Consider the following 13070-nt stretch of genomic DNA (forward strand, 5'->3'; position numbering starts at 1 on the left):
CATTCCTTTTCTAGTATAATGCCAATCTTATGAACAGATTCAGGGAACACCTGGGTTTTCAGGCTCCTGCCCTCCATGTTACAATGATTCAAAGCTGTGTTTGGGAACTGTTTATTCTGCTCAGATTATTTCATCTGAACCTCCCAGTGAATAACAACCCTGACTTTTCTAACTGTCTCTCAATAGTTCTTTCAATCCACAAGTGAAAAATGCTATTGCATGGGCAAGGATTTGAACCACATTGCTAATCACTATGGGAACTGTTGAGCTATTTATCAAAAGGATCTGCACACTTTCTAAGCCTAAATGTAGGAATCAAAGATTACACATTATTTCTCAGCCTCAGAAATAATGATTACACATTATTTCTCCATTCTTTGTCCTATTTTTCTTTACAGAAAACAAATAGAAACTACTGATTACTTGATCTAGTTATCATAAATTGACGTAGATTTCCCAGAAGAAAGAGACCTTTAGATAATAGGATTTTCAGTGGTACTAATGAATACAGTTTTAGGAGAGCCAGAAGATTTAAATAATTAAGAAGAGCTTTCTCTTCTGCTTGGAAATTTCACTTCCAGTCATTGACACGTCAGCAATGGTAAATGTGCTGGAGAAATACTACTGAGTTGTTTGCATGATGTGGTGTCCTTTATTTATTTTGTTAACTTAAAATTGTCAAATTAATAAAATAAATATTCATGGACCCACACAATACTTCCCAAGATTCTTGCCTTTATTAGTTATATTCCATTTTTACTTGATAACATTCAAGAAATTTATTTAGAAATTTATTAAGAGCTTGCTAAGTCTCAGGCTCTTTTCAGAATCCTTTTATACAACATATTATATATTAAATTTGGTTGGTTCTATACATGTTTAAGCTGGGACACATTCCCGAATGCTTTTGGCATATCAGTGCTCAATAAATATTTGCTGAAGAGAATGCAAACTTATTTTTTTATATTATGATCATTACACAAAAAGTTTAAAGAAAAAACATTATAAATTTAAAAAGCATACCACTAGCTCATCTTCAAGTACCCCTTTCATGTGGACAAAAATAATTTGGTTTCAGTAAGCCTCAAAACCTTTATATTATTTTAACAATTACATTCAAAAGCTGCCACATAGAGTATCATAAATTTGTCAGAAAAGTTACTAAGATATATCAAATGTTCATGATTTATGCAGTAATATCACAAAGTAAATGTTACTGAGTAATATAGCACTAAGCACAGTACATGGCACACAATAGTTTTTTTTTAAACAGCTTTATTTAGATATAATTCACATGGCAGAAAAGTCACTTTTAAAATGATCAATTTAGTGGTTTTTAATATATTCAGAGTTGTACAACCATCACCATAATTTAATTTTAAACTTTTTTTCCACCTCAAAAACAAGTTCATTTCCATTGGTAGTCACTCCACATTTCTCCTCTTGAGCCTTTGGCAATCACTAATCTATTTTCTATGTCTATGAACTTGCTTATTTTGAACATTTTATATAAGTGGAAATACACAATAGGTGGCCTCTCAGGTCTGCTTTTTTTTTTTCACTTAGAATAGTTTGCAAGGTTCACCCATGTAGAATGGGGTCTGTACCTCATTCTTTTAATGGCTGAATAATATTTCACTGTGTAGATATACCGCATTTTGTTTATCTATGCATCAGTTGAAGGGTAGCTGGTTTGTTTCCACTTTTTGGCTGTCATGAATAATGCTTCTATGAGCACTGATGTACAAGTTTTTGTGTGGACATGTTTTAATATCTGTTGGCTATATATGTACCAGTGGAATTGCTAGATCAAATAGTAACTCTCCATGCAATCTTTTGAGAAACTGCCAAATAGTTTTCCAACGTGTATGCACCATTTTAGAATCCCACAGCAATGTCCAAGGCTTTTAGTTCCTCTACATTTTCATCAGCACTTGCTATATGTACTCTTTTTCTTTATAGCCATCCTATGGGGTGTGAGTTGTATCTCACTGTGGGTTTTGATTTGCATTTCCGTAATGACTAATGATGCTGAGTATCTTTTCATATGCTTATTAACTATTCATATATCTTCTCTGGAGAAATGCCAATGCAAATTATTTGCCCATTTTGTAAATTGGGTTATCTTTTTATTGTTTAATTCTAGGATTGCTTTATACATTTTTTATATATTTCAAAGACCCTTATCAGATATATAATTTTAAAATATAGTCTCTCATTCTTTAGTTTGTCTTTTCCCTTTATGGTATCATTTGAAGCACAAAGTTTTAGTTCTAATGAAGTCCAATGTATGTATTATTTTTTCTTTTGTCATTTGTGCTTTTGGTGTCACATCTAAGAAATCACTGTCTGATCTATGGGCACTGAGATTTCTGCCTCTAATTTCCTCTAAGGATTTGAGTTTTAGCTCTCACATTTGATCCATTTTGAGTTAGTTTTTGTATATATTGTGAAGTATGGGTCTTCTTTATTCTTTTGTATGCAGATGTCTAGCTTCCCCAGCACCCTTTGTTAAAAAGGCGTTTCTTTCCCCCACTGAAATATCTTGGGACCCTATCAAAGTCAATTGACTATCAACATATGGGTTAATTCGTGGACTGTCAATACTATTCCATTGATCTCTATGTTCATCTATATGCCAGTGTCACATGGTCTTGATGACTGTAGCTTTGGGTAATTTTTGAAATTGGGAAGTATGAGTCCTTCACACTTCTTTTTCAGGATTGTTTTTCATATTAGGGTTATACATAAATGAATATTTAATGATTGAATAAATAGATAAATGTTTGTATTTTTTTAAGTTTTATTTTTGGGGGGGAAGGTTGGAAATGTTAGCATATTTAAAGAGATGGTAACCAAGAGATAGTGGTATTTAGGTAAATGTACCTTCAGAAAACGTACCAGGATTGGTTTTATTTTATAAAGAGTTAATAATTGGGGAATTTATTGATTTCCTAGTTTATCAATAACTCTGAAACTTTGGTTTAGAACCCTATTTTTCCTAAACTTCTGCCAATTTTCTGCACATGACCAAAATATGCTAGACAGATGATTTTCCAGAATGGAATCATTAGTAATTCTTTTCAGATGGAGTATGAAAGAACTCTGATTTGCTTCTTTCACTTTTTTTAGTCCAGTGTCTTTGCTGTCACTTGTAAAGCCTTGCCTTCTATTAGATGCCGAGGGCAGAAAACGACTCCCATTTCCAAGGCTGGTGACATACCGCTTTGCATTTCCTGAAATATCATTTCCTCCAGGAAGACTTTCCAGTTTGAGATAAAGAGTGGACACTGATTCTCATAGCGAATATGTAGTCTTGCATAGTCCATCACTCCTCTATAATTTACAATGGAAAAAAAAGGTTTTAATGTATGTTAAAGTTTTGAACCTTCACATCTTTGTTTATGAAAGGTTTTCTTAGGCTCCATCAAGTTAGAAATGCAAATCAGACACAAAGTTAAGCAGTATAGAGCTTTATTGGGGTTTGCAGGCCAGGGCGAGGTTCCCGGGCCCACACAGTGAGGCCGGGGAAAGTCGTGCCCAAGCAAGGAATGTGGCAGGGTTTTATTTTGGTTGGCTCTCTTCGTGGGACCTGGGGCTTGGCTCCCTTTGAACGGAAGAGGCAATATATCATTGGTGGTTCTCTTTGGCTCAGGTTGCTATGAGGATAAAGCCCGCCCTTCTGGCTCTCTGGTTTGACATCAGGCGTCTTTTCTGGGTTGTAGTTCAGCTGTGGTTTTACCCTACCCCACACATCCTAACAGTTTATATCTGTCTGCTCCTTGTTTGGTACATTAGACCTAGCTAGTCTCTGTGTATCTAATATTAATTTTTTTCCTGTGTTGATTCTAACCTGTTAAAACACACTTTTGCTTTAGGTTTTAAATTTTGATAGTTTCCTTATCTTCCTCCAGGCTCTTGTAATCTAGGTCTACTAGGTACACAATGGGTACTCAGTAAGTATTATGTGAGGATTTTTTAAATTGTTAATTGTCTTTAGAACTCCAGGTACAGAAAGGCTAAAGGTAGAGTTTGGTGTAAGTGCTTAATTACAGAGCAACATAGGGGCCAAAAAGCAGGCATAAAATCTATAGTAATTTTCCTTATCTAGTTACCCAAGAGGGCTACAAGCTAGCAATATGGTAGTCACCAGAAGTTGGAAAGATGGATAGACCGGTGTTTTATCTGTGCAATCCTGCCAGTCATGCCTCCACGGCAAATTAAAAGCCCTGGTTAGGACCAGGTAACTAAAATTTATAATTCTGGCTTCTGTACTACTGTTGGAGGAACCATGGGAACTAATTTTCCTTTAATTAATTCATTCGATAAATACTACTTAGCTCCAACTATGTGTCAAGCACTGTGCTAGAGGATGTTAACTATAATAGGGAACAAGACAAAGTCCTTATATTCGTGGAATTTACATGCAGAAGGGTGAAGAAAGGTGTATTTTATAATCTACAGCCATTTCCCCATCTCTAAATAGGTGTGATAGCTTCTAGGTTCAATTTGAACTTTAGGGCCTGAATTCAGCGTTGGCTCACAGCTGAGAATATAGCAAAAGCTGGTCGCTAGTATGTAAGTCAGTACAGGGTTGAACACATGAATAGCCTGGCTTTCCTCTACAAAAAAGTACAATTAATATATTGGGTAGAACTGTTTTCAATTTTTTTTACACGGCCTTGGAATGCAGTACGATCCCCTGACCCCCTCTTACATTGCCAATGACATGGTTACAGCCACACATTTTCCAAAGATCATAGGTCGTTGGACATTTGGTATTTCTAAATGCTGTTTGATAGGCTTCCTGTCTCCCAAATCATGTATTTGCTAGTTGACACGGATTAGGAATGCAAAAAAGTTTCGGTTTAGCATGGCGCTGGTGATGGGGAAGATTGGTGGAGTCAGACTTTAATTAACATTTTGATCCAAGGAACTGAACATCCAAAGACTAACAAATCATGCAGATTTTAAGACAGCACTCTATCTTCTACACGCGGGGCCGGAAGCTTCCTTCCAAATGCTAGCTTTCAAAGGGTTCTAGCTGACCCCAAGCAGCGCCCATCCAGTAACAATCCCTGACAGCAGGCGCGGCGCAGACACCTGTACCTGATGAACAGGAAGCGGGAGAGGGAGTCACGCGGATCAGAGCAAGGAATTCCTTGACTGCGCAGGCGCCGGAGCCCAGGCGATCTCCGCCCGGGCCTTGCCCACAAGCCACCGCCCGCTCCACTGTCTACGCCCGTGACGTCCACCGAACGGGGCGGGGCCGGGGGCGGGGTGGGCTCGCTCAGTTGAATGGGCGCCCCGCTGAGCCGCACATTCCAGCGGGGCCACGTGATACGACCGCGCCGCCTGAGGTAAACAACCGCGGCCCCGCCTCCTGGCCCCACCGCGAGGTCTGTACTGCTCTACGGGACACGTTCCAGCGGGCGGGCGGCTTCCTCCGAGAGTCCCCAGCGGCGCTGCGGGCTTCAGCAGCGGCAGTGGGCGCGGCGCCCGGAGTCTGCGGGCCGAACGCACCGGTAGGGGTCGAGCGCGCGTTCCTTCCCCGCCCCCACGGCACGCTGTGGCGTAGCAGGAATTTGGCGGGGACCCGGGCGCTATTTGCGGCTTTTCACGCACTAGCTGCCGGCGGCCCTTGGGTCATTTCTATTCTAGGGGCACTGGGTCATCGCGCTCGACTGGCCCCCTCCCGCGGACCCGGAGGGTGTGTCTCCCTCGCCGGGGCTCGCCGGGCCTATAAGGGACCGAGCGGCGGGCAGGGACATGCAGCTCTACAGCAGCGTCTGCACCCACTACCCAGCCGGGGGACCGGGTCCTACGGCCGCTGGTCCGGCTCCTCCGCCTTCCGCCGCCCCTTTCAAGGTTTCTGTGCAGCCTCCGGCAGCGGCTAGCGGCGCGCCGGAGCCCGAGACGGGTGAGTGCCAGCCCACCGCGGCCGCCGAGCCCCGAGAAGCCCCCGCCGCCTCCGCCACCAAGATGCCCGCCTTCTCCTCCTGCTTCGAGATGGTGCCCGGGGCTGCCGCGCCCTCCTCCGCAGCTGCACCCGGCTCGTCCAGTGGGTCCTGCAAACCACCGCTGCCGCCCCACTACACGTCCACGGCTCAGATCACCGTGCGGGCCCTGGGCACCGACCGGCTCTTGCTGCACGGGCCTGAGCCCGGCTCCGCGGCTCCCGCCGCCCAGCGCAGCCGCTGCCTCCTGCTGGCCCCCGCGCCAGGTGCCCCGGTCCCACCGCGGCGGGGCTCCTCGGCCTGGCTCCTGGAGGAGCTGCTGAGGCCCGACTGCCCTGAGCCCGCGGCCCTGGACGCCTCCCGGGAGGGCCCCGACCGAAACTTCCGTCTGAGCGAACACCGCCAGGCCCTGGCCGCCACCAAGCACCGGGGTACCGCGCCGCCTCCGGGGAGCCCGGAACCCAGCCCCGGCCCTTGGGGCGAGGAGCACCCGGCAGAGAAGAGCCTCCGGGGTTGGGAGAGGGCTGGCAACCGCAGCGACTCCCCGAGCGCGGACGAAGCGCGGCGGCCTGGCCCGGAGGCTGAGGCACCCACGGTCCGAAGCAGCGAGGCCTCCCAGAGCGGCGCCGCCGAGGCAGCTATCGTCTCCAGGTCGGATGCCAGAGACGAGAAACTGGCCCTGTACCTGGCGGAGGTGGAGAGGCAGGATAAGTACCTTCGACAAAAAAATAAGTACCGATTTCACATCATTCCGGATGGCAACTGCCTATACCGTGCGGTCAGCAAGGCGGTGTACGGCGACCAGAGCCTGCACCAGGAGCTGAGGGAACAGACGGTACACTACATCGCCGATCATCTCGACCACTTTAGCCCCCTGATTGAGGGCGACGTTGGGGAGTTTATCATCGCTGCAGCTCAGGATGGGGCGTGGGCCGGGTACCCGGAGTTGCTGGCCATGGGGCAAATGCTGAATGTGAATATACACTTAACAACTGGAGGGAGGTTGGAGAGTCCCACAGTGTCGACGATGATTCACTACTTGGGTCCAGAGGATTCTCTAAGGCCTAGTATTTGGCTCAGTTGGCTCAGTAATGGACATTATGATGCGGTATTTGATCACTCCTATCCTAACCCTGAATATGACAATTGGTGCAAACAGACTCAAGTGCAAAGAAAACGCGATGAAGAACTTGCCAAATCCATGGCCATATCCCTCTCCAAAATGTATATTGAACAAAATGCATGCTCTTGAAGTGTCTGAAAACCTACACCTTGGGAAAAGTGCATACATCATTTGTGTTTAGGGAATTATATGAACTCTAATCAGGGTAATAGCACTTTTAAACTTTTTAAATTACTGTAGGTGTAATGCCTTAACCTTTTTTATTTTCAATGTTTTCTCAGAGCTGAAGGTTGCTGGGCACCTCAATGATGTTTCATGATAGCCTTGGATGATCCTACTGCAGTTTATGATTTGCTGTATAAAGTTAGCACTACTTAATTTGCAAGCTAATTTCTCACAGTGTATATTTGTTCATTCCTGTTAATCTATTTTCTATAAAAATGTATTTTTGCACATTTTAAAATCGGCGTAACTTCATCCACAATGTGTTCCATTTTGACAGCTTTTCAGCATAAACCCAGAGAAGTGCTTTATGTGAAGCTTATTTTGAACAGCTTGTGATTTAGTGGTTATTTTATGTTGAATTTGAATTTTACAATTCTTAGGTATTATTTCAAATGGAGATTGATATATTCATGTTATCAGATGATTGGCCCATTCCATTTTGATGAAAGATTTGCTTTACAAATCATTATTTTTCTAGACATGGTCATCCTTTGAAAGAGTAATAATGTAAGGGAAGATTGTGGGGAGATTTTTTTTCCTTTAAGGGGCAGTGCCAGCTCTTACTTGAATGAAAGTCTGATATTTGCTGATGGAAGAGTGATTTTTCTGTATTCTGATTGATGTTTAGAGTAGATTGGTGCTCTCAATTGTTTTTATTTATATTTGTCATTTTGTTATAAAAGAATTTTAACATGATTGTAAAACTTTGTGATAAGCCTCCTGCTTTCTGTAACTTGGATTCAACTGAGATTTGAAAACCAATAGAATGGATGCCTCCAACCAACATTTGCAATTTTCATAGCAGGAAAATGTCCTAATATTCTGTTCTTTAAAAATTTTTTTAAAAAGCAAGATAGGATTGCCCTGTGTTGTGTACAAACAAAAATGTCCAAATGGCTTGTATGGTTTGCTGGGTCAAACGGTGTTCCCAACCTAAATTCTTATCTTATTTCCACTTAACAACTTTGAGTCATATTTATTAAGTAACGAAGTTTGTACATTTTTATTTTGTAACATTTTGTGGGTTTTTTTGTACAATACTGTATTTGTACCATAGAGCAATTCTCAGTGATGGAGTGACTGAATAAAAGGCATAGTTTTACTTATTTGGCTAAAATGGTTTTTAAATTATAGAGTGCTATCTGTAGGAACTTTTTGCATCTACACTTTTTTTTTAATATGTAAAGGTGTTACAGATAAGAGGTTTTCTTAAGTTCTCACATGAACAGGATAGGATCATCATTAGTAATTTCAAAGAATAAGATAATTTAAAGGTGGAGTAAAAAAAAAGTAAAAAATAAAAAAAATAAAGGTGGAGTAACTCAAGAAATTGCTGTCATTTCTAATTATAATTCCTATCTAATATACCTATTGACTAATGAACAGTGAAGTGCAAGTATTATTAACCAGCACAATGTTTAATTATCATGGTCCATTGAGTCAACACAGGTTTTAATGTTTTAAAGAATAACTAAAGCACTGCCCTAATCTTTATTTAGTTTAGCCTTTTGACCATGGGAATGATCCTCAAAATTTTATAATTTTTTAAATAAATTTTAAGATAATCAGTTTTGGTTGAGAAATGCACCTGTATTCATAATCCTGGGTATGTTATTCATTACAGAATAAAAAAATTTGGATTTGTCTCAGGTGTTTAGATGCCATGGTTATAGACACAATTGAAGAGACCTTAAGTTTTGCTTAACTGCATTTTTGGAAGGATGCCATTGATCGTCAAGGAAAGTTAACTTGTCAAAGGTTTAAATGTTTATTCATCTCTGGTGTTTTAGGGAAGATAAAATTTACTTCATGGCTTCACTAATTATATAACTTGGTAAGAAAGAAATTATTTTAAATGAATCACCTGGCTAATATGGTCCTTGCACTTTTCTCTACTTTAGAGTTGTATAAAATTTGGTAATGCTTAAAATATGCACAAAAAAACAATAGACTAATTAGGTATAAGTTTCTAAAGAGAAATTTTATAAATTTCTCTAAAGAGAATTTTATAAATTCATCAGTGTTTTAAATAGGTTCTTTATGTTCTTTTTTATTTTTGAAATAGGATCCTAAGTCAATTTAGATTCTCTTAAGGTGATGCTTTTGAACACAAAATTAAATGGGTCCCAAGGTTGTATTATAAGGCTGCATATTTTTCTAGTTGTCTTGCCTAAAAGGTTTGTGTTTTTCCCATCCTCTTTCTATGGCTTAGATTTTTGTTTTTTAAATCCTCGCTCGTGGACATTTTTCATTGCTTTTTTAGCAGGGGTGGGAGAGAGGGAAACAGGTGCTGGAGAGCCATTGGTTGCCTCCTGTGTTCCTGGACTTGGGATAGGACTGCAACCTAGATATGTGACATGACTGGGAATCAAACGCAGCCTTCTGGTTATGGGGTTGATGCACCAACCAACTGAGCCACATGGGCCAGGGTCGCAGCTTAATTTTTTTGAAGGACTTAAAAGTTTTTTGAAGAAAAGTATGATTATCCCTTTATACTTAACTGTATTTTGCTGTGTATAATGCACACCCATGTTTTTGCCCAAACTTTCAGGAAAATGAAGCTTTCGTTTTAATTTTTAATTTAATTATTTACTTATATTTAGATACTTGTTTTCTGTATTACAAAGGAATTTTAGCATTTTTTTTAACATATAGTACAAAAAGTCTTGTGTAACAAATAACTACAAAACTAATAGATACAAGATATTTCAGCTACTATCAATATATAATGCACATACTTATATTTCCCTGCAAAAATTTGGGCAGAAAGGTATGCATTATACATGGCAAGATATGGTAATTATTTTAAAAGCCTTACCTGAGAATATATGTTGATTTTTGAGAAGGAGGGAGTGAGAGAGAAACATCGATTGATTGCCTCTGGTAAACTCACTCACTTATCAGGGATTAAACCTTCAACCTAGGTATGTGCCCTGACTGGGACAGAATTTGCAATCTAGTGTATCATATGATGCTCTAACCAAATTATCGACCTTGGCCAGGGCCCTTTATACTTAATATTTATTCTCTACTGCTATACCAGATTTATATGTTAGCAGAAACAGTCTTGGGTCACTGAAGACTTGAGCAGTCAAAGGTGGAAATGTGGTTAATTCTTATTTACTTTAGCAAACATTTAACAGTTCATTCTTTTAGCTTCTCCTATAGAGCAGCCAAGAGGATCAGAACTGAAGGAAATAGTTGATGCTGTGAGCGAGTTTCTTTAGAGTTTACTGTCCCATAAATATTAAGGAGAATAAAATCTATACATTCCAACTGTTGTATTTTCAGATAAATTAGTATGAAAACCGTATTAAACTTGAAAATTTTATTAAAGTGGTACATAGATTAAAAACTATGATAAAAATAACAGGGTGATTTTTTAAAAATTACTGTTCACTTAAAAACAAATGGTATAGTACTTGGAACGTTTTGGCAAAAACCTAATTTTTTGAACCTTTTATTCATTTTCTCAGATTCTCTTAACATAAAATATATTCATTTTAGAATATTTAAGTGGACTGAGAAGTAAACCACTGATAAGTGGATATATACAGGTGATACTTTACATTTTTCTATACTTGTGGTTCATATGCTTGGTATGGCAAAAATTTTATTAGGCGCAAAGCATTTTATCAGAAAACATTTTATAGAGGAGAGGAAATGCCTTAGGAGCTCTTGAACATCAGAATTAACCTCAGCTTGGGTAAATAATTCTGTTGCAATGTTTTCTTCATAATTTTTGTATTAAAAAAAGGATCTTGAGATAATCACATGACATTATGTGTTTTTCTTCTTCTAAAAGATGAGAAAAGTAAACCCTGAAATTTTATCTTGGTGCTCATATGTAGAAAAAGCATTAGAGAAGAAAAACAGACTTTAAACTTTTGGACATAAGATCATTTGATAGGTAGGTAAATGTACTGAATAAAGATTATGTATCTGCTTCAAATGTATATGATGGTTATTTGTCACATGAAATAAGTCCAGACCTTATTTTTTTGGACATCCCTTGAGTGTCTATAACTATCTCAAAGAGGCTTAATTAATTGGTTAGTTGGTGGAAACAGTATCAACTAACTTAGGAACATAATTAGAATGCCAACAGGTAATTCTATTACAGAAACTAGATGGTATTTAATTGTTTCACTTGAAATAAATTAAACTCAGGCATAGACTGTTAACATTCCCTGCTGACTCCCTGGGTTCCAAACTAGTACCTAGCAGAGAGATGTTCAGTAAAGGAATAAATTGAAGGAAAATATGAGCTTTGGAAAACAGTTGGTGAATGTGAAATTAAGTAAAAGTGATTTGACTATAAAATTACTGGGAATTGTAACTGATGGAAATTTGGAACATTTAAAACTGAAATAGTGTTATTAAAAGACATTAAAGTATTGAATTCTATAATGGAAAACTAGATCTTGAAACTGAAAATTAGGCTTTGATATTGATATTTGTGTCATCTTCCAAACATCTTAAGAACTGAACCAAGAAAAATTATTTAAAAATAATAATTCCATTAATCAGAAGTGATTTTGAAGGTGTTGCCTTATACAAAGGGACTTGCTCTGACTTGCTTTTGGGGTTACACCCATCCCAAGTACATTGTACTAGTTTAGCTATGTAATCTTTCTATAACCTGGTTGGGAAGAAAATGTTGGGTAGACTTTAAGCATGTTTTAGGGCTGTTGTGTTTAATAGTACTGACTGCATGTTTACACAGTTGATCAATGCACTTGGGCAAGTAGCATGAGTCAGATCAAAGCACCCATTGGAGAAAAAATCAGTGTATTTCCTCATACTGTAAATTAGGTCTGATAATAATTCTATGAGTAAAGGGCAGAAAGATAGTTCACTATTACCAGATTACTTCTAGTAATACCTCATCTAGCCTGGTTTCTCACAAGTGAGTTTCTAAATAAGCAGTCAATTTATGTGTCTGTAAAACAAAGAAACTGCTTTTGATAAAGTAATTTAAGAAGCGATCTATGGTAGACTTACTTGCTTTTATAAAATAACTGAATATAATTGAATGTACCTTTAATGACTTAGGGCTTTCCTGACAACATGGGTGTAAGGCCTTGAAGCCTTAGCCGGTTGCCAAGGTGTGACAGTCCCTTTGTACCTGAGAATATCTCAGAATTGTAGGACTTTTATCTGGGTATTTTATTTCCTCCTTCTCTCCCTCCTTTCCTTTCTTTACATTCATTAAAGCCAGGGGCAGGAGAGAGGCTAGGTTTTGCTCTGCTTTGGCCCCTTAGAAATATTACAGGAAAAAAGCGAGCCATGATGGGCCTGTTGTTAGCTCACTGAAAAGGCAGAGAAGAGGGGACCTTGAAGACAGGATCATGGGTAAGCCCAGGATGAACAGCCACTGCTGGTTGCTCTCCTGGTTGCAAGTCTCCTGGCGTTCCTTACACTAGGAGAGAAAGTAAAGGTGCACGCCTGAGAGGAAAGTGAGCTTTAGGCAAGCTCCACAGAGAGGGCGCCAGTGTTTTGTGCTTTCCTGTCTCCCTCACATTCTGATTTCCTTCTTATCATTGTCGCTTCCCATTCCTGATTTTCATTATGAATTCCTATGTTGACTTAGAGACACCAACAAACATGCTTCTCAGAATTTATTCTAAAATAATAGGAATGGGTTTCTAGGATGGTCTGCTATGAATAACGTGCTTCAGCTTTAGTTTTTGGTCACCTTGAGAGCTTTTTTGCCTTCTTTGTCCCCCCCCCCCTTTTTTTGCACCCAGGAAATGCTGAATTTG

At 39.7% G+C, this 13070-nt stretch overlaps 1 protein-coding gene across 1 annotated transcript; it reads left to right on the top strand.

Annotated features, from left to right (window-relative positions):
- The first annotated feature begins 5382 nt into the window (after window positions 1-5382).
- Window positions 5383-8411, top strand: OTUD1 (OTU deubiquitinase 1). The gene has a single exon (XM_037165496.2). It carries the CDS (start codon window positions 5770-5772, stop codon window positions 7207-7209), a length of 1440 nt encoding a protein of 479 aa, XP_037021391.2. The 5' UTR covers window positions 5383-5769; the 3' UTR covers window positions 7210-8411.
- Window positions 8412-13070: the final 4659 nt, after the last annotated feature.

This window comes from Artibeus jamaicensis, unplaced genomic scaffold, assembly GCF_021234435.1.
Source record: "Artibeus jamaicensis isolate MK-2021 breed Jamaican fruit bat unplaced genomic scaffold, CSHL_Jam_final contig_867, whole genome shotgun sequence".
Lineage (NCBI taxonomy): Eukaryota > Metazoa > Chordata > Mammalia > Chiroptera > Phyllostomidae > Artibeus > Artibeus jamaicensis.